The 24,799-nt window shown below is 36.7% G+C and overlaps 1 protein-coding gene across 2 annotated transcripts in view; it reads left to right on the top strand.

The window, feature by feature from the left end:
• The window catches only part of LOC149804941 (kynurenine 3-monooxygenase-like), a 106,016-nt gene that overhangs the window by 11,638 nt on the left and 69,579 nt on the right, over window positions 1-24,799 (top strand). For both annotated transcript variants that reach the window (XM_089946039.1, XM_089946033.1), the window contains exon 4: window positions 3,728-3,776. In XM_089946039.1, the coding sequence (XP_089802165.1) occupies window positions 3,728-3,776 (49 nt within the window). The remainder of the gene's footprint in view (window positions 1-3,727; window positions 3,777-24,799) is intronic.

Below are 24,799 nucleotides of genomic sequence, written 5' to 3'. Positions count from 1 at the left end.
TTACTGTGTATCTTGATGGGTGTCTTCATCATGAATCTTGATGAGTGTCTTCATCATGAATCTTGATGGGTGTGTTCATGATACATCTTGATGGGTGTTTTCTTCATGAATCTTGATGGGTGTGTTCACCATGAGTCTTGATGGGTGTAGTTACCATGTACCTTGATGGGTGTGTTTACCATGTATCTTGATGGATGTGTTCATGACACATCTTGATGAATTCTTCATGAATCTTGATGGGTGTATTCATGATACATCTTGATGGGTGTTTTCTTCGTGCATCTTTATGTGTGTTTTCACTGTGTATCTTGATGGGTGTGTTTTGCCATGTATCTTGATGGGTGTGTTCACCATGTATCTTGATGGGTGTGTTTGCCATGAATCTTGCTTGGTGTTTTCACCATGAATCTTGATGGGTTTGTTCACAGTGTATCTTCATGGGTGTGTTTACCATGAATCTTGCTTGGTGTCTTCACCATGACTCTTCCTTGGTGTTTTCACCATGACTCTTCCTTGGTGTTTTTACCATGAATCTTGATGGGTGTGTTCATCATGAATCTTGGTGGGTGTCTTCATCATGAATCTTGATCGGTATGTTCATCATGAATCTTGATTGGTGTGTTGACCATGTATATTGGTGAGTGTGTTCACCATGAATCTTGATGGGTGTGTTCAACATGAATCTTGATGGGGGGTGTTCATGTATATTGGTGAGTGTGTTCACCGTAATCTTGATGGTTGTGTTGCACATGAATCTTGATTGGTGTGTTTACATGTATCTTGATGAGTGTCTTCATCATGAATCTTGATATGTGTGTTCATGATGCACACTGATGGGTGTTTTCTTCATGAATCTTGATGGGTGTGTTCATTATATATCTTGATGGGTGTTTTCATGATGCACATTGATGGGTGTTTTCTTCATGAATCTTGATGCATGTGTTTGTGATACATCTTGATGGGTGTTTTCTTCATGAATCTTAATGGGTGTGTTCACAATGAATCATGATGGGTGTGTTTACCATGCATCTTGATGGGTGTGTTCACCATGTATCTTGATGGGTGTCTTCATCATGAATCTTGATGAGTGTCTTCATCATGAATCTTGATGGATGTGTTCATGATACATCTTGGTGGGTGTTCTCTTCATGAATCTTGATGGGTGTATTCATGATACATCTTGTTGGGTGTTTTTTTCATGCATATTGATGTGTGTGCTCACCATGTATATTGATGGGTGTGTTCATCATGAATCTTGATGGGTGTGTTCACTATGTATCTTGATGGGTGTGTTCACCATGTATATTGATGGTGTGTTCACCATGTAACTTGATGGGTGTGTTCACCATGAATCTTGATGGGTATTTACCATGAATCTTACTGGGCATGTTCACCATGAATTTGGATGCGTGTGTTTACCATGAATCTTGATTGGTGTGTTTACTATGTATCTTGATGGGTGTGTTTACCATGAGTCTTGATGGGTGTGTTCATCATGTATCTTGATGGGTGTGTTCATCATGAATGTTGATGGGTGGGTTCATCATGAATGTTGATGGGTGGGTTCATCATGAATCTTGATGTGTGGGTTCATCATGAATCATGATAGGTGTGTTTACCATGAATATTGATGGGTGTGTTCAACATGAATCTTGGTTGGTGGGTTCATCATGAATCTTGATGTGTGTGTTCATCACGAATCATTAAAGGTGTGTTTACCATGAATCTTGATGGGTGTGTTCACCATGAATCTTGATTGATATGTTCATCATGAATCATGATAGGTGTGTTCACCATGAATCTTGATGGGTGTGTTCATCATGAATCATGATGGGTGTGTTTAGCATGAATATTGATGGGTGTGTTTATCATGAATCTTGATGGGTGTTTTGACCATGAATATTGATGGGTGTGTTCATCATGAATATTTATGGGTGTGTTCATCATGAGTCATGATAGGTGTGTTTACCATGAATATTGATGGGTGTGTTCACATGAATATTGATGGGTGTTTCATAATTAATCATGATAGGTGTGTTTACCATGATTCTTGATGTGTGTGTTCACCATATATATATATATATATATATATATATATATATATATATATATATGGGTGTGTTTACCATGAATCTTGATGGGTGTGTTTACCATGAATATTGATGGGTGTGTTTATCATAAATCTTGATGAGTATGGTCATCATGAGTCATAATGAGTGTTCATCATGAATCTTGATATGTTCACCATGTATCTTGATAAGTGTGTGCATCATGAATCTTGATGGGTGTGTTCACCATGAATACTGATGGGTGTGTTCACCATGAATATTGATGGGTGGGTTTGTTGTTGTTGTAATGGGGTTTAACACCATTTTTCAGCACACAATAAGCTATGAATGGTGGCCAGTATTAATGGTGGAGGAAGAACCCAGGAAAACCCTGTGAAGAACCACTGACCCACGAGAAGCTACTGGCAAGCTGGGTGTGTTCACCATGAATATTGATGGGTGGGTTTATCATGACTCTTGATAGGTGTTCACCATGGAGAGTATATTGCTCATCATGGACAGTTGATGGTTACTTTGACAACTTTCATGCTCTAGCGGCTACATTAAATTTTCGCATTTACTCAGTTGTGAAATTTGAAGGGTCGATTTCTTTTTAAATATTCTTCTCACGATGGGGAAAAGTAAACGTAGATCACAATGACTCACTTTTCTTGTGAAGTTTGTGGATTAAGCCACAGAAGAGCAGGAAAGGCATAAAATTCAGCATAAGTCTTATCATTCAATAGTGATAGGAACTATTTGCTTTTGTATAAGATATTTCTTGCTCATGAAACAAAACTGTAATTTACATGCTTAGAATGGTCACTGCTGATATGCTTTCTGTGACCACTCAAGGGAGTAACCACTCTCGGTTAGGAAACACATGGCTTCTAACTGCTGAAGGCAGATGATTGTTCTAAACAGGGCATGGATGGGAACTTTGTGTGTGTGTCTGTGTGGAAAATTAGAAAGGCTTTTGTTACCAGGCGACTGTTACGACAGGTTTGACTGTAGATATATATCATGAGTAGACACTGTTACTTACGACATCTGTGTTCTGAATTCAAGATCATAGAAAGAGAAAATATAAATCAGTGATCTCTATCCATGGACAGGTAAAACTTTTAAACCAGTGAAAATATTTTAATGAAACTTAAATCTTTTATATATCTTGACTTGACATTGTCTTAGATATTCACAATAACTCCCCCTGCCTCAAGGTCAGTGTCACTACAAAGGATAACATAAGCCGTTTCCCTGTTTTGTAATTTAGGCTGTCCCATTTTAACCTTTGCAGATATTCTGATCAAATGTTGCCTAGGTTCACACCTTATCATACAGTAATTAAGTCCCTCACTCAATCAAAGGTCATTAGTAGGGAGGTCACTAGATGGCCATATTATGCCATTTGCCTGTTGGGTTTAAGGTTTTTTTGTGCCATTTTTTGGATACTAAGCTGAAGGCATTATATAGCCAGGATTGTGCTGTTAAATCTTGTACAGATAATACAGTTCATGACAATCATGTTTATTTTTTTACCCTTTAATATTTTCACACACAGAATTTAGTATTTTCATTACAATTTTAAAAAAATATGTTGAAAAGAATCAGATAAAAATTGTGATTAATATTTTCAACTGTTTTTGTTCTATAGTATGTGTCTCTGTTCTGTCTTTCAGTACATTATGTCCGTTGATCGCAGGCATCTCAATGAGGTTCTTCTGACAGGTAGGTTTAGACAGGTAGGTTCTGACTGGTAGGTTTAGACAGGTAGGTTCTGACTGGTAGTTTTAGACAGGTAGGTTCTGACAGGTAGGTTTAAGAATGGAGCCGTCATTATGAACGTCTTTACTAAACATTTAAAATATTTTTCTTCCTGCTTCTTTGTCCACTATGATGAAACTTTAAATGAACTTTGCAGGCAATAAAAATTACACAGAAATCCTAATTAACTTTGCAGGCAATAAAAATTACACAGAAATCCTAATTAACTTTGCAGGCAATAAAAATTACACAGAAATCCTAATGAAGTGAAGATTTCTTTTAAAAGAATATTTATATGACTTTAAGAAAGATTTTATGATTTCCTCAGATTAAGTGACTTTTTATCAACTCCTCACAAACTAAACATTTGCAGGCTAAATTTTACTTCTTTATGCCATCTGAACTAATGACAAACATTCCAGTATTAACAAGATTATAATATGCAAAAACATCTAAAATCTCTATTTCAGAAAATGCAAGAATGTAAGAATGTGTTATATATATATATATATATATATATATATATATATATATATATATATATATCAACACACTTTAACACCAGTAATAACTCTCTACTTGATTTTTCTTTCATGACAATAGATATTGTGCATGGTGACATGAATAGACTCATAAAAGAAACTTATTGGATTCATAAGTTAGATACTTTGTATCCTAATGGCCTTAATGCCAATGCACTATATAAAATTGTGTAATTTAAATTGATATATTGTATATCCTTTATAACAATATAATTATATGTATGACTGTTTGTCTCTATTTTATTCTATTATTTTAGTGATTCAGGTTTAATTAGAGGCTCATGTATCTTTTAGATCCTGCCATATATATATATATATATATATATATATATATATATATATATATATATATATATATATATATATATATTAATTGTTATGACGGTGCATATAATTTATGAGGTTACACAATGACGTAATTGTTATTTTAAAATAAAAGAAGTCATCTGTTTTTTTTTTCTCAAAACATTGCGTGCCTGAAGAAGCAGAAATGTGAAACTAGGTGTACAGAATTTTCGGCATTTGTGTTGTTTTTTAGCTCTCTCTCTCTCTCTCTATATATATATACATACTTGTTTATAAGTCAAGTCAAACAGCAAATCACAAAGGTCCTTATTTGCTGTAGCATAATGCACATGCAGAGCATTTTTGTTCCATTAGTTACTCCCACTGGCTACTCCTACTCCTAACATTAACTGCATAGACCCAGAACAGGTGGCGCATTATGTGACAGCAGATCTGTCTGTGCAGTTTGTATTTGGACTCAGCTTGTAAGTGAGTATACACAGCATAGAATTTGTTTAAGGATATGCAAGAACACATAAAATCTCTATTTCAGAAAATGCTTCATATTACACAATTTCCATCCGAGAGTATGCAAGAATTAAATTCTCTCTAGGAGAATATGCAAGAACATAAATTCTCCATATGAGATAATGCAAGAACATATAAATTCTCTTTGAGAATATGCAAAGACATAAATTCTCTATGGAGATAATGCAAGAACATATAAATTCTCTTTGAGAATATGCAAGAACATATATAATCTCTATTGGATAATATATGATGTAAAAAAATCTCCATTGTAGAATATATGACATCAAAAATCTTTGTTTAAGAACATGCAGCACACAAAATCTCTGACGAGAAATTTGAAAATTATTGTGACACTGGTATTAATTCAGAGGTGCCAGTAAATTTTAATGGAAGAGGGGATTTTGAAGAAATATACTGGAATGTAGGGAATTTTCAGAATGCTCAGCATTTGTTTAAGTAAATATGGATAGAAGTTAAACTAGCAGGATGGAGATTCCCAGCCATTGGCTTGCAGTGTTGCTACTGACAGTAATACTAATGTTTTGGTATACATTCCCATCCTATTGGGCTGGTGTTTATTTCATGTTAACTCTAAAACCCCTGGTGCCTTGTTGACACGTCAGGAAGTAGTAGCCTACTTCCGAGCTCTGTAGTGTCAAGGTCATTTCAGGTACCCTAAAGTGGCTGGTATTATAGAAAGGTAGATAGATGTAGATCTACAATGATACCAAATAATCTGGACTTTTTTGTTACACTACAAAATACAGAGGGAAAAATGTAATTTTTTGGACCCATTTACAATGAAATCTGTTTATAAAGTATACAGTTGTTGAAACCTGTAGAAGTCCAGTATGGACAGGTGTAACATTTACAATGAAATCTGTTTATAAAGTATCCTTTGTTGAAACCTGTAGATGTCCAGTATGGACAGGTGTAACATTTACAGTGAAATCTGTTTATTAAGATACTCAGTGAGACTAGTAAATGTTGTCCATTATAAGCAGATGTAACACGGAAACCAGTCTTAACATGTATACTGAAATCTATCTATAAAGGATACTTAATGAGACCTTAAATGTTGTGAACAATTGTGGACAGGTGTAACATGTATACTGAAATCTATCTATAAAGGATACTTAATGAGACCTTAAATGTTGTTAACAATTGTGGACAGGTGTAACATGTACACTGAAATCTATCTATAAAGGATACTTAATGAGACCTTAAATGTTGTTAACAATTGTGGACAGGTGTAACATGTACACTGAAATCTATCTATAAAGGATACATAATGAGACCTTAAATGTTGTTAACAGCTGTGGACAGGTGTAACATGTACACTGAAATCTATCTATAAAGGATACTTAATGAGACGTTAAATGTTGTTAACAGTTGTGGACAGGTGTAACATGTACACTGAAATCTATCTATAAAGGACACTTAAGGAGACCTGTAAGTGTTGTTAACCATTGCAGACAGGTGTAACATGTACACTGAAATATGTTTGTAAAGAATACTCAAGGAGACCTGTACGTTTTGCCCATTTTGAACAGGCAAAACTTCTAAATGTTTTCTGTAATCACTGAAATCAGTCTACAAGGAATACTTAGTGAGACCTGTACTTGTTATCCATTATGGACAGGTGTAACTTGTATAGATTTAAACCTGTCTGTAAAGGATGCTTAGAGACTTGTAAATATTGTGTATTGTGGACAAATGTAACTTGTACAATCTGAATTCTTATATAGACTCAAATCTGAAAATAAGGGATACTCGGTGAGATCTGTAAATGCTGTCCATTGTGGACAGGTGTAATTTGAATACGCTGAAAGCTGTCTATAAAGGATACTCAAAAGAAATCTGTAAATTCTGTCATGCCTAACTTCTGTATACTGAAACCTGTCTATAAGGCCAAAAAATATGTTTCCAGTTGGCTGACTGTCCTTGGGATTTATTTTGACAATCCTAGCACTTTTAAAAAGTTGGATTAAAAAAAAAATCCTGAAATTTATTTGTACATCTAATCGAGCTGGTTTATCCCAGTACTTAAAGTTCTTAGTACACTATATATATATATATATATATATATATATATATATATATATATATATAAATGCAATAAACTGACAATGAACAGTGTGAAACTAGTATCTAGCTTGCCTAGTGTCAACTAGTTTATTTCAGCTTGTTGCTGATACTGGAAAATATTTGTATTGACCTAGAAATTGATGAGCCATATTGACATCTGTTATTTTATGTAAATTTATGTAAGTACAGATTATATCCCGGATATTTCATTGCTATAGTAGTCATAGGCTATTAAGCAAATTTAGGGAATTATTTTTAAAAAAATGTGTTGGCTGCAAAAGATAATTTTATTTGTGCATGTTGTCTTTTTCTAGTCTTCTGGGCTTAAACTGCTTGGTTTCAATGTCCTAAGGTGGCGTATCCAGTAAGGTTCCTTTTCTTTCCTGGTTTGGGGACTCCAGTTGGGGTTGTCAGCAATTGCAATAAGTGTTATACCACTGAAAGTGTGGCCAGGAGAAGAGAAGTGTTCTGCGACCAGGCTTCTGTACAGCTTCTCTTTCATCCAATCAGATCTATGAAGGTTGATCCTTTTGTGTAACTTTTCAGTTTCTCCATATACTGAAGGCTACAGATCCAACATGATGAGATAAATGACATTCTCTGTTTTGCATGTTTGGTTTGGACCATGTATGTTTAATTTTTCTCTAGTCACTGTGCTAGAAAATGTCCTGGTCTCTATCATATGTTGACAGGTTTTGGACCTTTAATCGCCACAGGGGCCAGATTGACTAAGGTGGTCTTGATTAGTGATTGGCGTTAGCTTCGCCCTTACTAGGATGTCCTTGATGGTTTTTGGTCTCTGGTAGGCAACTACAGGTTTGTTATGGAGGATTAACTTTAATGCATCCAATGATTCCACGATCAGCCAGTGTTTCCCAATGATTTTACCTACATTGGGGTTGTTTGGATGGTAGGTCAGGATAAATGGTATCCTATCAGCCTTTTCCTTCTTTCCAGTTTTAGTAGGTCATCATGGTTTGTTTGTTTAACCATTTGCATTGCCTGCGTCATCATGTCTTTGTCGTAGCCTCAGTAAATTAAATGTTTAGATAGCTCTTCAGACCTTTTTAGGAATGTTTCATCGTTAGCTATTCAGACCTTTTTAAAATCTTGATATTTCTTTCTGAGAAACAATTACAATAATGTAATCTTGATACTCCTGTCTGAGAAACAATTACAGTAATGTAATCTTGATACTCCTGTCTGAGAAACAATTACATTAATGTAGTCTTGGTACTCCTGTCTGAGAAATAATTACAGTAATGTAATCTTGATACTCCTGTCTGAGAAACAATTACAGTAATGTAATCTTGATACTCCTTTATGAGAAACAATTACAGTAATGTAATCTTTATACTCCTGTCTGAGAAACAATTACAGTAATGTAATCTTGGTACTCTTGTCTGAGAAACAATTACAGTAATGTAATCTTGATACTCATGTCTGAGAAACAGAAGATATAATTTCTGCAGTGCTAATGTGGAGTCATGCAGCTGAAATTCATGATGTAAAGTCCAAGAAGGGAACATAAACCTTAAACTTGACTTGAAATCAGTGAAACTTGTTGAAGAATATAGTCTATGTCATGAGATGCAAACAGTCAGTCTAGTTAAGACACAATGATAGTACCGTAGTTTTTGTAACCATGACCCAGTCTAGTTAGGACATAATGATAGTACCGTAGTTTTGTAACCATGACTCAATCTAGTTAGGACACAATGATAATACCGTAGTTTTGTAACCATGACCCAGTCTAGTTAGGACACAATGATAATACCGTAGTTTTGTAACCATGACCCAGTCTAGTTAGGACACAGTGATAGTACTGTAGTTTTATAACCATGACCCAGTCTAGTTAGGACACAATGATAGTACTGTAGTTTTGTAATCATGACCCAGTCTGGTTAGGACATAATGATTGTAGTTCTATATCTATAGCCCAGTCTAGTTATAACGTCAGTGATAGTAGTTTTGTAACTATAATCCATTCTAGTTAGAACACAATGATAGTAGTTTTGTAACTATGACCCAGTCTGTTTAGGACACAATGATTGTAGTTCTATAACTTGTTGTTGTTGTTGTTGTTGTTCTAGGGTTTAACGCCATTTTTCAGCACAAGATAGGCTATACATGGCGGCCAGTATAACTGGTGGAGGAAGAACCCTGGAAAACCCAGGGAAGAACCACCGACCCACGAGAAGCTACTGGCAGGCTTTCCCACGTACCCATGCTAGCCAAGCCTTGGACTCGAACCCATGCAGACAGAGGTGAGATGGCAGTGATCCGAAACGGTGATCACTTTAGACCACTCGGCCACTCGGGGCCCCCAGTTCTATAACTATAACCCAGTCTAGTTAGAACACAATGATAGTAGTTTTGTAAGCATGACCCTTGTCTAGTTAGAACATCAATGATCATAGTAGTTCTGTAACTATGACCCATTCTAGTTAGAATACATTGATAGTGGTTCTGTAACTGACCCATTCTAGTTTGGGCACAATGATAGTAGTTCTACAACTATGACCCTAGTCTAGTTGGAATACAATGATAGTAGTTCTATAAGTATGACCCTATCTAGTTAGGGCACAATGATAGTAGTTCTGTAACTGTAACCCATTCTAGTTAGGACAGTATGATAGTACAGTAGAACCTGTCTTGAAAGACCACCTCTTTTGTCAAAAAATTATGGTCTCTCAAGACAGGTGGTCTCATAACAGGTCACAATGCTATATAATCAGTAAATTTGTGCATTGAGAATGTGGTTTCTCAAGACAGGTGGTCTCAAATAGTGGTCTTTCAAGACAGGTTTTACTGTAGTTCTGTAACTGTGACCCATTCTAGTTAGGACAATATGATAGTTGTTCTGTATGACCGATTTCTTGTTAGGGCACAGTGATAGTAGTTATGTAACTATGACCCATTTCTAGTTAGGACAATATGATAGTAGTTCTGACCACTAAGATACATGTACCTTGGTTGTATTGAATGTAGATGAGATCCTGTCCTTCTCACTTGTACTGTAATTATTCATTTTAATTTGCAACTTAACTAGTTTAGATTCAGATATGTCTTTATATAATTTGCTGACAGATCAGGGTCTATGGTTTTCATTTGAAGTTATAAGAAGAGCAGATGGTGTAGATGCTGATATACCAAGACATTTTGGGATGGCAGATATGAGTCTACTCTTTTTCAGTTGGAATTTTGTTTACATGGCTAAATGTGGGTCAAGGTAAAACGGTGGTTTTGATAAACTGATTCACATGCACCTTGTGTGTTAACAATGCCATCAAGCCCAATTAATTAAATTATTGTGTTTCAACATTACATTACTATAGTTTGGATTATTAAGGCAGTTAGTTTGAAAACAAGTTACAGTAAATTAGTTTTTTCATCATGGTACAGCTTACTTAAAAATTAAATTTAATGAAGGGTGATATTTTATTCAGATAAAGAAAACCCTGTTTCAGACACCTGCCTGTTTATGACATATCTTACAAAGAATTAGAAAGAAGCCCAACATTAAAGAACCTTGCTTATACATGACAGATGCTTATAAAGGACTCTTCGTATAAAGGACATGTGCTCCTAAAGGACGCATTATAACAAATATCTGCTTGTAAATGAGATACTTTTAGCAAAGAACACGTGTCTGTAAAGAGCAGGTTTAAAATGAACACCTGTTTGTAAAGGACATCTACTTAAATTGACAGTATATATGAAATTTACTGAAATATGAAGGATGCCTGTCCATATAGAATAACACTGTGGTCCACAGACCGTTCATTATTGAGAAATTTCTGTTAAATGGAGATATCCAACAGAAAAATAAATAGCTACATGTATGCATATACACAAGACAGTGGTGTGTTAACATAAATACTGAGGAAAACTTGTCACAGTAATACATATTGCAGGCATCTTTATGTTCATAGGTAAACAGATACATTGTGGATTGATACAGAGACATTTTATAACAAAGGGCTTCATACACATTGACAAAACACATTGACAAAATAAGGTTGAAAAGAACCTGGGATTGGCAGTTCATTGTTTAATGGTAACCAGATACTCCAGACCTTCAAGTAACCTTTGTCTGTTCCTATCATATAATTCAGAGTGTCAGAAAAGGTCATCTGATATTTACATACCCAGATTGAATTAACTACAATCATACATGGATTATCTCCCTTGTTGCTTTGAAAATTAGTCTAAAAATACTTGGTTGGAATTGTCTAATTCTAAAAATAATTGAGATTATTTGGGAAGTAAAATTGGACTTCAAGAAGTCCTTAAATTGGTGAAAGATATAAAGAGCTACATGCATATGAATTCTTTTCTTAGGTAAACAAGGTCTGGTTCTGGATTTTAAAAAAATCAATTTTAATATATGAGCCAAAAGTTGTACATGTAACCCAATATTCCCAATTTTTGTTACTGTATCATATAATTATCTTGCCATATTAATAATGTGACACAGTGTCACTATATACAGATGACAATGGGTGGGGGGACACTTCAATGGGGAATAGCTAAATATAGCTACAAACATGCAAGGAGTGATCCACAAATAAACAGATGGATTGAGAGATGGACACTGCCATTGCAATACCTGATAGCACCATCTGAAGCCAGTTACCAGATAAAACCTCTGTCTCCATACTCAAAGCTTTAAATTATGCTAAAACTAGTAAAAAAAATCATTTTTTTAAAATTCCTTTTCTACATTGAAAATCTTGCAGAGTCTTAAATCCAATAACCCATTATAATTATAATTTAGGGTATTACTCATGGGCCTTCCTTGGCAACCAGGAGCCAAATGATTTACCTGGCTACTTTTACTTTACACCTGGCTATTAATAAGACTGTATCCTCATTGGACAAGGTCCTCCAACCCCCAATTCCCTAACCGACTTTGTCAACACCCACTAACTTTAAATTTTATGGAGGCCCTGTATTGCAGAAACTCCATGTTCTCATACAGTCTGGAAAGGAACTCTGTACTGTTAGTTGCTGTGTTACATTGGTATAAAGGCTTTTGTAGGGGTCGATAAAGCAGCTAAAGCTGTCCTGCAATCACCTGACTTTAACCCTTTTTGTTTTAATTTGGGCATGCATGTCTTAGGCTGCATTGAACATCTGATACCATTTGTCCAAGGCAGTGTTGATATCAGCTATAGTGCAGACTTACTGGAAGGGTTTGCAAACTAAATCATTTAAGAACATTTCCTCATCAAACTGTTTGAAGTCCCTGTATTGTATTTCAATGTGTTGGCCATTTTTAGATGATTTCGGAATATGACTAGCTATACAGACTGGGTAGGGGTCACTCAGTGCACACACTGGTACCTTAATTTTACTTATGTTTTCAGGTTTATTAGTATAGACATGATCAATGATAGTAGCACTTTTATCCCTTACTCTAGTTGGGGTGTTAATTCATTGAGTAAAGTTGTAAGTTTCAAAGTTACTTATCCATGTTAATGGTGGAGTTTTCATGTAGTCAATGTTAAAATCACCTAATATGATAATTTCTAAATCTTCCTTTAGTAATGCTTTTTGAATTTGAACCTCAAATCTATCAATCCAATCAGCTGTGGAACTAGGTGGCCTGTAAACCGAACATAAGAGTATTGGCTTTGATTGGGCATGGGTTACTGCGATCCAGATGCTCTCTACCCCAATAGTCTCTAGATCAACACGTCTGTTATAAATAATGAAACTGTCTACATAGAGAAGAATACCCCCACCCCCATGGATTCTCTGTCTTTTCTTTCAAAGTTGAGGCCCTGTATTTGGAGAGCCAAATCATCAGTATCATCGGAAAGAAAGGTTTCACTTAGACCTAGAATATTAACTGATCTAGTTTGCTGTAATATTAATTTAATCTCATTCAGTTTAGGGAGGATGTGTTGAATATTTAGGTAGGTTACTTGCAGACCTTTTTTGAGGACGCCAAAGACATGACAATTTTGATCAGAGCATTGATTTTCAGACAAGGTAGTATGCAATATATTGTTTTTAGACTTGACAGATTTCTTTATGTTGCCTTGATTATTTACATAAACATACGAAAAAGATAACATACAAGATCCATCTGTTGTACCATGACCACATGTAGTGGATATATAAGAATGTTCAATATGAAACTGATTTACATACATACAAGAAGACATTGCCATATTAGACACTTTGGGGGGCCTCAGAGGGAGAAGTAACTTGAACAGCATCACATAGTTGTTTACATGTTAACAAGTTGAACTTTGTATACAAATCAGATAGTGCCTACAACCTGTTTATAGAATTATAATTATTACATTGAAAAGTATACACATATTCTAATGCATTATTTTGTTGCTGGATACATGTTGCATAGGCCTGTACATCATAGCCTTCTACCTATTGGTATGTGCACAACTTTTGCTTATGTCCTAGCTCATTACAAAGATGGCAACGAATCTGTTTTCCATGCAGACACCGCTGTGTTATATGACCGTGCTCTCCACAATACAAGCAGTTGTCTGACTCATGCCTAACCCCTTTTATAAGTCTTATGTACTGGTCTATATTCCTTAGGAGCATGGCAGTGCCTCTGTTGGACAAGTGGATTTGGTCTCGCTTGTATAATTGTTGGTTCACTCGATTGTCTTTGAAGAAGGTCCAGTATTGTGGAACAAAGAGTATTTGGAAATTTTCACACAACATACTTAGGGTGTCATTTAGTTGAGTCATAAGTGCATCCCTTCTTGGTGGTAGACCTGAGATGATTATTTTACACTCTGCGTTTTTGGACTTGATGGCATACAACAAACTTTCATAATCATCCTCAATGCCCTTCAAAGATTGGCCATTACTGAAAGCATTGCCACCAGTGAGAAGAATTACATTATGATATGGTGACATATCCATTTCCAATATTTTTTCTGTAATAGTGTTAATAGTTGCACCTCTATGAGTTTTTACGTCAGTTTTATATAACCCTCTTGTTCTTACTCCTTTGATTATTGATGATCCTATGAGAAGAGATCTGTCTTTAACTATGTTGTTGATTTTGACAAGTGGGGGGTTCAGATGCATTGCTTGAACTTCTTGTTTTCCATGACTAGACTGACTGAGAGTTTGGTGACTGCTGTATTTAGTATTTGTATTTAATTTAGCTTCTTGCTGTGGGTGATTGGAGGTTGTCTTTAGAACAGTTTCTTCAGTACCTGGATTTGATGTTGAGTGAGACACATGATGGTCAGTGTTTACAGCATGTGCTTTAGCTAATTTTTGGCTCTGCCCATCTAATACCTGTAGAACAGACTCATCTTGTTTAATTGGTGTGGTTGCATCTGTTTGTGTTTATAATGATTTTTTTCTAATAGCTGGTTTTGGTATGGTCTGAGTGCCCTGACATGCTTTCTGGTCCTTTGACATGTTTGTGTATTGTGTTGTCTGGGTTTTCTGGCACACTTTTTTGGCACCTGGTGTATCCATTTGAACACTGTGTAGACTCTTTGATTTTAGTGCAGAGAGTTCCTGTTCTAACCTTTCTACTTGGGCCTGGAGAATACCTATCACTACTAAGCACTATATGGAGGTACAAGGCTGGTTATGGGTTCCATGGAACTCAAAGGAATTTGTTGCACCTATCATAAACTGGGGTCCTGGAGTTTCCTCCCCATTGATAGCAATCTGGCTTATTTCATGTAAAGCTGTGTTACTGTTGACTGGATTTGGAGATCTGTGGGCTTCAGGGATGGGTGTTGAAGCCCTTGGCTGAGAGGTAATTGATTTCAATCTGGTGTTGTCTACCATTTGCTGACAAGTGTTGATAAAATAATTTACCCATTCTGTGTAGCCTGGCCCATGTACATGAATTTTACCAGTTGTTATGTAAAGAGTTACTGTGGCAGAATCTATATCACTGGTCAACAGTGAAATCATTACTGACTTGAAAAGGCCCTAATCTGTAGTATTTTGGTGTGCCGAACACGAATATAACCGTGAAAAATTTGTATTGGCTCTCGTTTTGAAGATATTCATATACCTCATTTTCTATGTTTCACTGTGTAAATTTCTCCAGTAGGACTGCAGCAACATCCGGAATAATGATGTAACATTGCATAATACCATCATGCTCACATCATCCACAGTTGATTGCATCATTTTCTGATGCAATGCAATACTAATGCCATGCGGCTGCTGAAGTAAGTTGACGTCAGCAGTGTACTATACATGTGTAGGCCTACTATACTAATGCCAGGCGGCTGCTGAAGCTGACGTAAGCAGTGTACTATATAAAGCCCAATCAGATAGGTTCAGCATTTAAAATATTTTAGACGTTGTGCGAGACAGTTCAAGCTACTGTTACATAAAACTTATTATTTTATCCATTTACGTACAATAAAGAACAGTAATGCCTCGAAAGTGTGTTAATACCGCGGACAATTTTTGCTATATTTGTGGGGAAGTGACATTTGCCAACCAGAAGAAAAGTATCAATTCTCAAGTGAAGAAGGCATATCATCTTTACTTCGGATGCAAGGTTGGTGACCAAGACAAGCCTTGGGCTCCGCATATATGCTGTGCTACATGTACAACACAGCTTTCACAGTGGTTGAATTGCAAAAGGTCATCAATGCCGTTTGCAGTCCCAATGGTGTGGAGAGAGCCAAGCAACCACCTAAATGACTGTTACTTCTGCTTGGTTCCTCCTCTTTCCGGCGGAATAACGAAGCGAAAGAAGTCGAGAATAGTCTACCCAAACATTCCGTCTGCATTGAGACCAGTTCCACATGGTGAGGGACTTCCTATTCCAGAACCTCCAGCAGAATATTCTCTTGATTCATCTGACGAAGACAAAGGTGAGTCGACCTGTTCTTCTCCTGGTCCATCAGCATGCAGTGATCCAGATTTTCACTGTGGTGCATCATCAACCCCACACAGAATAACACAGGAAGAACTAAATGACCTGATTCGTGATTTGGACTTATCAAAGAACAAGGCAGAATTGCTAGGATCAAGACTCCAACAATGGAATCTTCTAGAAGAAGATGTCACAATTACTGCATATCGAAAGCGCCACCAGCAATTGGAGCCTTTCTTCAGAAAGGAAAGTAATCTGATATTCTGTTCCGATATTGAGGGCCTCATGAATGCTTTAAAAATCACTCATGACCCACAAGAATGGAGACTATTTGTGGACTCTTCGAAACTGAGTCTCAAGGCTGTGCTTTTGCACAATGGAAACATTCTTCCATCTATTCCAGTAGCGTATGCTGTCCACATGAAAGAGACATACGATAACTTAAGGCAGCTACTGAATTCCATTGAGTATAACAAGTACAGCTGGCACCTCTGTGGTGATTTGAAGGTAGTTGCCCTTTTAATGGGACTGCAGCAAGGATATACAAAATACATGTGTTTCTTATGCGAGTGGGATAGCCGAGCAAGGGAAATGCACTACATGAGGAAGGAATGGACTCACAGGCAGAATGTAGCCATTGGAGAGAAGAATATCCAACACCCAGCTCTGGTTGAGGCTCAGAAAATCTTGCTACCACCCCTTCACATCAAACTAGGTTTGATGAAGAACTTCGTGAAAGCCATTGACCGGACTTTGCCAGCATTCCGATACCTGCATGAAAAATTCCCTCGACTCAGCGAAGCAAAGATTAAAGAGGGAGTTTTTGTGGGTCCTCAGATTCGAGAGCTTTTCAAAGATGACCGGTTCAACAACTTGCTGGAAGGTGACGCGAAACAAGCATGGAATGCTTTTCGCCTAGTTTCTACAAACTTCCTCGGAAATGTTAGGGCAGAAAACTATAAGGAACTAGTAGAAGACATGTTGATGAAGTATAAGAAACTTGGCTGCAATATGTCTCTAAAGATTCACTTCCTTCATTCCCATTTGGATTTCTTTCCTAGCAACTGTGGTATTGTTAGTGATGAACACGGCGAACGTTTTCATCAAGATATCGCAACAATGGAACAAAGATACCAGGGAAAATGGTCCACTACAATGCTGGCTGACTACTGCTGGACACTCCTCAGAGATGCTCCCGAACAGCTGTACAAGAGACAAGCGAAGAAATCTAAGATGTAGTCAATGACTTGATTTTTTATAGGTAGGCTATTACAGTTGACCTTTTACTATTGGAATGCATTTCGTTATGTAAACATTAATTTCTTGCAGATTACAAAAAAACTAGAGCCAATTTTGCAATTTGACTGTCATATTCGTGTTCAGCACATAAAAATTGATAAGAATTGACTAATTTTATTTCAGTAACATGACTTTTGTAAAAATTTGTTGTCCAGTGTATCCATGGATTTATAGATCAGTCCATTATGTGAGTGTCCCTGCAGGAAGTGTAGATTCTCATCCAAGAATTTCTTGATTGTTGGAATTTTGTTGGAGTCAGCTGTGATTGTTATACTCTGCATATTATGTTGGATTTTAAGAAAGCTTGGAACTGAAGAGGAGGAGTCAGCCATGTTGGATTTTGGTGTTACACAATCTTGGTAGGTTGAATCTATTTCAAGTGAATATTTCTCTTCAGTATTAAGTGTGACTGTATTTTTTGTATCATTTAAGAAATCATCTTGGGTAAATGCTGAAAATGAATCTGATGAATCTGATTTGAAATATGAGTAGATCCACTGAGACAGTGAAGAAGTGGCCATATTTGTTTTACTCTTCTTTTTGTCTGAATATGCAAACATGCAAATCTGTCCTTATATCCACAGACTGAGGTTGCTAGGTTACCCTGATACTTTATGCACAACCTATATTAGTTGCTGGTAGGACTTAGAACTAGTATATTTTCTTCTGTTCAGATATATTTCCAAATGTTTCAGGAGCTGGCTAAGAGTCTCATACCATGGCGGCCATTTGTTCTCCTTCTCCTTCACTATGGTTCTCTCAAGCCTGAGGTTTGAATTGTCTTTTTCAATAGACAGGTGTGATTGACCACAGAAGGAAATCCATGATGATGGCAAAGATCAGCCCTCTGTATTTTCTCATGATTTGGCAACTCACAACCAATATGGGTCATTGAAGTATCTACCTTAGGGATGCATGATTGAGAGTCAAAAAATCCCCTTGGTGTCATAACTGGGGGATCAGACATACTGAGTAAAAAAAACAAACCTTGCAGGTATCAGAACTGGGGGTCAAATTAAAACTTTGGGGGTCTCTGCTGGATTTATGAGGATAAAGGGAAATGCTGATCTACTAAAGCCAAATCAATATTTAAGAGGGATTGGGGAGTTTTTCTGGCCCATCTTTCCCCACTTACCACAGGACAATGTCTAAGTTTGGCTATGTACCTGAAATTGCTATTGACTGTAATGGTAATATGGTCTGCATATTCAAGCCAGAGCAACACAGTATCAAGCATATGCGAAACTTCATCTGCATAATAGCCACATCTGGATTGTGAACTAGGACATTAAGATATTGAAGCAGCTCTGTGTGAACAAGCCCATCCATGTAAACCAACTACCACTTAAGATGGGGCCCCGAGTGGCCGAGTGGTCTAAAGCGCTCTCCGTCATGGATCACTGCCATCTCACCTCTGTCTGCGTGGGTTCGAGTCTCGGGCTTAGTTAGTGTGGATATGTGAGAAAGCTTGCTGGTAGCTTCTCGTGGGTCGGTGGTTCTTTCCGGGGTTTTCCCAGGTTCTTCCTCCACCATTAATACTGGCCACCATGTATAGCCTATCTTGTGCTGAAAAATGGCGTTAAACCCTATAACAATAACAACAACCACTTAAGACCACCAACCAGCCCAGTAACAAATGGTTGATGCCCAAGTTGCAATTTTCCTGGTTGACTCTGCCAACAACACTGGAAACACTCTGCCTCGCTGCAGCAGGTACGGCAGCGCGAGAGCTGTTGAATGATAGTGGTTAGATGATGGTGACACAAGTGGTCAGCAAAGTCTCCTAGGTTATGTAAATGGCTTTTCAATTCAGGTAGGCAAACCAATAGTCAGAATTCAGTGCACTAAACCTGGTGACATTTTTGGTTACCATCCAGATGACCTCAAGACCTCAAGAGCTGGACCAAGATGTTCTACTGCCAGGTTATGGGATAGGAAGAAAAGCTGTCCAATGAAGCGATCCCACTGGCTGTGTTCTTACAGTACAGTCAAGATGCACTTGCTCTCCTTGACCTCTACCACAGTGATCCACTCAGTGGGCTGTTTGTTATTATGCAAGTACTGGAACAGCTGACACATGGAACTAATATTACTGGCATTGCAGAGCTCGTATTTGATCCAGTTTGGTTGCCCACTTTTACCTGTTAGAGTTGTGAACACTGTTCCCATTATGGTATTGATTTGATTCCCCTAGGAAAGCTTGCACCACACAAGACTAGCAGATGAAGGACTCACGGTACTAATTCCACTCCAATGGTAAACATATGGAAACACTATCATATTCAAAATTCAATAACTTAAAATTTATGGGTGCTGATAATGACACCTATAATTTTTCGTGCACATCTAACCTTGGTGCAAGCTTATGTGTGGAGAACACCATATGACCCGCGGCAATTTGTTTACATACATGTGCATGAAACACGTGTTATTGATTCTGCACCATACACTGTATGAATCAGGTGCTACTTTCAGTATTGAGTACTCCTGAGTCAAGCCTGTAAAAATGCTAAAGTTGCATCAGTAGAAATTTGTCAATATTTTTTTTACATTACATATAGGATAAGCTCTCAAAAGATATTTTTCCTAAAATTTTAATTTTCATTATTAACCAATTATGGATCACCAAACCTGTAAATACTCTATCATTTCTTCACCCATTTCTAGACTGGTTCACAGTTCTTCCGTATAATTAGTACCGTGTGTCCAATAACCAGATTTAATTTTTTTTGAAAAAGTTGTATTTTACTCCTTGATATTAGAGCATAATTGTAAGAAAGAATTGGCCATGCTTGTGCATGGATAATAGTGCAATAGCATTTTATGTGATACCAATATCTGTAGTTAAATTGCATCCGCATTACATGTTGCTGTGTTGTATTGTACTTATTAATGGCTTTTTCTTGTTATTAAAATAATTGTTTTCTGCCTTTGTATCTTCATGTTATCTTTCTATGGCATGCATGCTACACAAAAGAAACACAAGCATGCTGACATCAGCAAGTATGACATCACAGGGTATCAAATTACATGACGCATTGTATTTTCATCTCTCACTGGCTATAAGACAAGTTTTAAAAGTTTTAAATTTCAAAATTGCATTTCTTTTCTTGCTGACTCTCACAGAAATAACACACAGTGCATCCCTATTCACATCAATCAAACAAAACAAATAAGTGTGCCACATGACAGGTCAAAATGATACGAGGCCATTGCCCTTTTGTGACTAAAACAAATACACACACCCATGAAGCATCAAGAGATGCTGATATTCCAAACTTATCTAAACTATCATCACATGTGATTCATGACCCCCAAATGTTAATAAAAAGGTGTAAAAGCCAAGGAAGAGTTCCATAAGCTGTATTATACTGAATAATTAAATAACATAGTGCTACTTTTTAGTATAAAACTATGGGGAAGGGTGAATAAGCAAAGAATAGACAGAGTAATTTCTTCAAGCCTGGTAATGTTCCCCACAACAAAGGGGGTGGGGGGAATGTATATCAACCCAAATAACACATCAACATGAGGTATGTTACATAAGGACATCAAGAGACAAATTTGAAAAAGCTATCCAAAGTTCCTATAATGCTGACATTGATGTTGGAGACAGAAAGTGTATGCACAAACTGTTATAACTCAAGCTATTAAGTATGCTGGAGGTGGAGAAATGTGTGAAAAACTTTGCTATGCCAAGACAAGTTCATGTCTCTATGCAATATGCAGACACTGATAAAAATTGTCACTGAATACACTACTTGTTAAATTTAAGTAATAGAACTGAATTGCATATTGAAGTTGTCTAATACATAAACATATACCTACATTTACCCAAAGCTCATAAAAAGTTAAGAAAAAGTCTAAAAATCATTACTGTGGCTGCTTTCCACTATAAGCACTGTTAAATTACTTACTTTTTAATATAAAGCTGAAAAAATGCATACATTATTGAACAAAAGAGAAACAAAGCAAACATTGCAATCACTCAATTACAGTCAAAGGGGAGGTAATACACCTTGATTTGGCAAACCAAATAGCAAGGTCTAATTTACAGCTAAATGATTCCTTACTATTACTTGATGGTAAGAACAGAGCAATGTAGGTTTTATAAATAGCTTTTGTTTCAAATATGAAACCATATTTCTGACATGAAGCTTGTTTTCATTTATTCACAACAACATATATGGTGAACAAAACACATATCGCTTAGTGCACGCAGTAATCAAATGCTGAGATTTGGAATAATGTGTTCTGAGACCACAAGTTGCAACACCCTGAGTATGAAGGTTTTCTATCATGGGACTTGGTACATGAAGAAAAAAGAGATCTGGTTTGGTGGGAGAGAGCAGTATGTTCACCATGCAGTTATACATCAAGAATGTTTCAACTGTATGAAGGGAGGTTGGGGAAGAAAAACTGCCTGTGTAAAGAATGCAATACAGATAGGACTTTTGCAGAGTTATATTTGGAATGAAGGGTTGAAAACTATTATTTTAAGTGAAAATATCCCTCCCTGCTCCCTCAACAAAAGGAATGCAGAAAAGTTCCAATACTGTTTACCCAAAAATGTAATGTACCAATATGAGAAACATGCTGAACATAGAATAGGTGTCAAGGAGTTTAATTCTAGGATAAGAAATAAGACCGGTATAATTGATATTCAATGTGACTCGACATATAATAATTCAGTTTACAGGTTGAGGCAATGCAGCATGTGCAGTTTTGTGCACAGTCCTTATTTTTACAATGTTCTCTGCTTTGATCTGCTGAGTGTGTCTCTAAAGATAAATGATCAGTACTGATACATAAGTGATTGTGACATAAGTGGCTTACATATAAAATCTCCCCCACCCCCACCCCCTTTTGGGGAATTGTTGCATGTGTTAAATGGTATTTAACCATATAGGCCAATCTATGGGTACCATCATATGAAATTCTGCCATCAGGCCATACTATGCTCTTTTCCCTATGGCCTGAGCTATCTACTTCCACTCTCCATTGTATAAAACCATCCCCATCTGTCTTTTGTATAGAATTTTTCTCCAAAAGCACATTCAAACCATGATAAAAAGACTCCATTATGATTGTCATATGTAAAAACCACCAAATTGATACCCTGTATGCACGTGGTAACCATGGAAACAACAAACTCCTATTATGGTATAGGTCGCATATAGGACTCGCGGTACTAATTCCACTCCAATGGTAAACATATGGAAACACTATCATATTCAAAATTCAATAACTTAAAATTTATGAGTGCTGATAATGACACCTATAATTTTTCGTGCACATCTAACCTTGGTGCAAGCTTATGTGTGGAGAACACCATATGACCCGCGGCAATTTGTTTACATACATGTGCATGAAACACGTGTTATTGATTCTGCACCATATGAATCAGGTGCTACTTTCAGTATTGAGTACTCCTGAGTCATACCTGTAAAAATGCTAAAGTTGCATCAGTAGAAATTTGTCAATATTTTTTTTACATTACATATAGGATAAACTCTCAAAAGATATTTTTCCTAAAATTTTAATTTTCATTATTAACCAATTATGGACCACCAAACCTGTAAATACTCTATCATTTCTTCACCCATTTCTAGACTGGTTCACAGTTCTTCCGTATAATTAGTACCGTGTGTCCTGAAGGAACCAATTTTCTATGTCAGCTTTATAGTTGTGCCAGCCCTGATGTTTTGAGTTTAATGAAACCTATGAACTTGAGCCAAGTTACCTAACTGAATATGTATTAATATAAGGGTATGCATACGTTTTCCATGGCATTTTTCCACAGTGTTACCAATGATGTAACGATGCAATAGCCCCTTGAAATAAAAAGGACCTAACTGTTATTCCCTGGCACACATTGTAATATGTATTATACTAAACTTTATTTATTTATTTTTAAAAACCTATAATTATCTTCTAAAACAAATTATCTTTCTCTCTCTATCTCTGAACCATCATTGAAGCTATGGGCAAAAATCCATGAAAAAGGAAGGAGCATAGTGGATATTTGCAGTGACATGGGACAATGTCTCTGGTAAAATTGACAGAAAGAGATGGAGAGGTAAAACGTTCCTTTGGTCAGTAGCAATAGTACATTTTTATGGTCAGTAGCAATGGAACATCCTTATGGTCAGTAGCAATGGTACATTCCTATGGTCAGCATCAATGGTACACTCTTATAGTCAGTAGCAATGGTACATTATTATAGTCGGTAGCAATGGTACATTCTTATAGTCAGTATCAATGGTACATTCTTATAGTCGGTAGCAATGGTACATTCTGATGGTCAGTAGCAATGGTACATTCTTATGGTCAGTAGCAATGGTACATAAAGCATAATAATGACTGGTAAAACTGGCAGAGAAAGAGAGGGAGAGGTAAAACATTATTATGGTCAGTAGGAATGGTACATTCTTATGGTCAGTAGGAATGGTACATTCTTCTGGTCAGTAGCAATGGTACATTCTTATAGTCAGTAGCAATGGTACATTCTTGTAGTCAGTAGCAATGGTACATAAAGCATAATAATGACTGGTAAAACTGACAGAGAGAGGGAGTGGTAAAACATTCTTATGGTCAGTAGAAATGGTACATTCTTAAGGTCAGTAGCAATGGTACATTCTTATGGTCAGTAGCAATGGTACATAAAGCATAACAATGACTGATAAAACTGACAGAGAAAGAGAGGGAGAGGTAAAACATTCTTATGGTCAGTAGCAATGGTACATTCTTTTGGTCAGTAGTAATGGTGCATTCTTATGGTCAGTAGCAATGGTACATTCTTATGGTCAGTAGCAATGGTACATTCTTTTGGTCAGTAGCAATGGTACATAAGCATAATATTGACTTAGATCAACTGTCAAAATAGATGTTTAAGTTACCTCTTTATAGCTCATCATTTCGCTAAGCCTATTCCACACTTTTTTCGATGTACTCTTTGGTGATCATATATCTGGGCTTTCAGTGATTGTACTCATTGGTGGTTATATATCTGGGCTTTCAGTGATTGTACTCATTGGTGATCATATATCTGGGCATTCAGTGATTGTACTCATTGGTGATCATATATCTGGGCTTTCAGTGATTGTACTTATTGGTGATCATATATCTGGGCTTTCAGTGATTGTGATACTAACCATTCAATGTCTGCAGTCCTCTACTTTTTTCATTTAAGCTAACTTTCATGGTTAAATCCTGTCTCATATTTTTTTTGATTGACATGGGACCGCTATGGTGGCCTTGTGGTTAGAGCATCTGCCTTAGCTGCAGGAGGTTATGGGTTTGATCTCCAGCCAAGTCATACCAAAGACTTAAAAAAATGGTACCTACAGCTGCCTTGCTTGGCACTCAGCATTAAGAGGTTAGTGTTAGGA

This window comes from Sinohyriopsis cumingii, chromosome 2, assembly GCF_028554795.1.
Source record: "Sinohyriopsis cumingii isolate HCF-2022 chromosome 2, ASM2855479v2, whole genome shotgun sequence".
In the NCBI taxonomy this organism is placed as follows: Eukaryota; Metazoa; Mollusca; class Bivalvia; order Unionida; family Unionidae; genus Sinohyriopsis; species Sinohyriopsis cumingii.
This window is presented reverse-complemented; position numbering and strand designations above follow the sequence as displayed.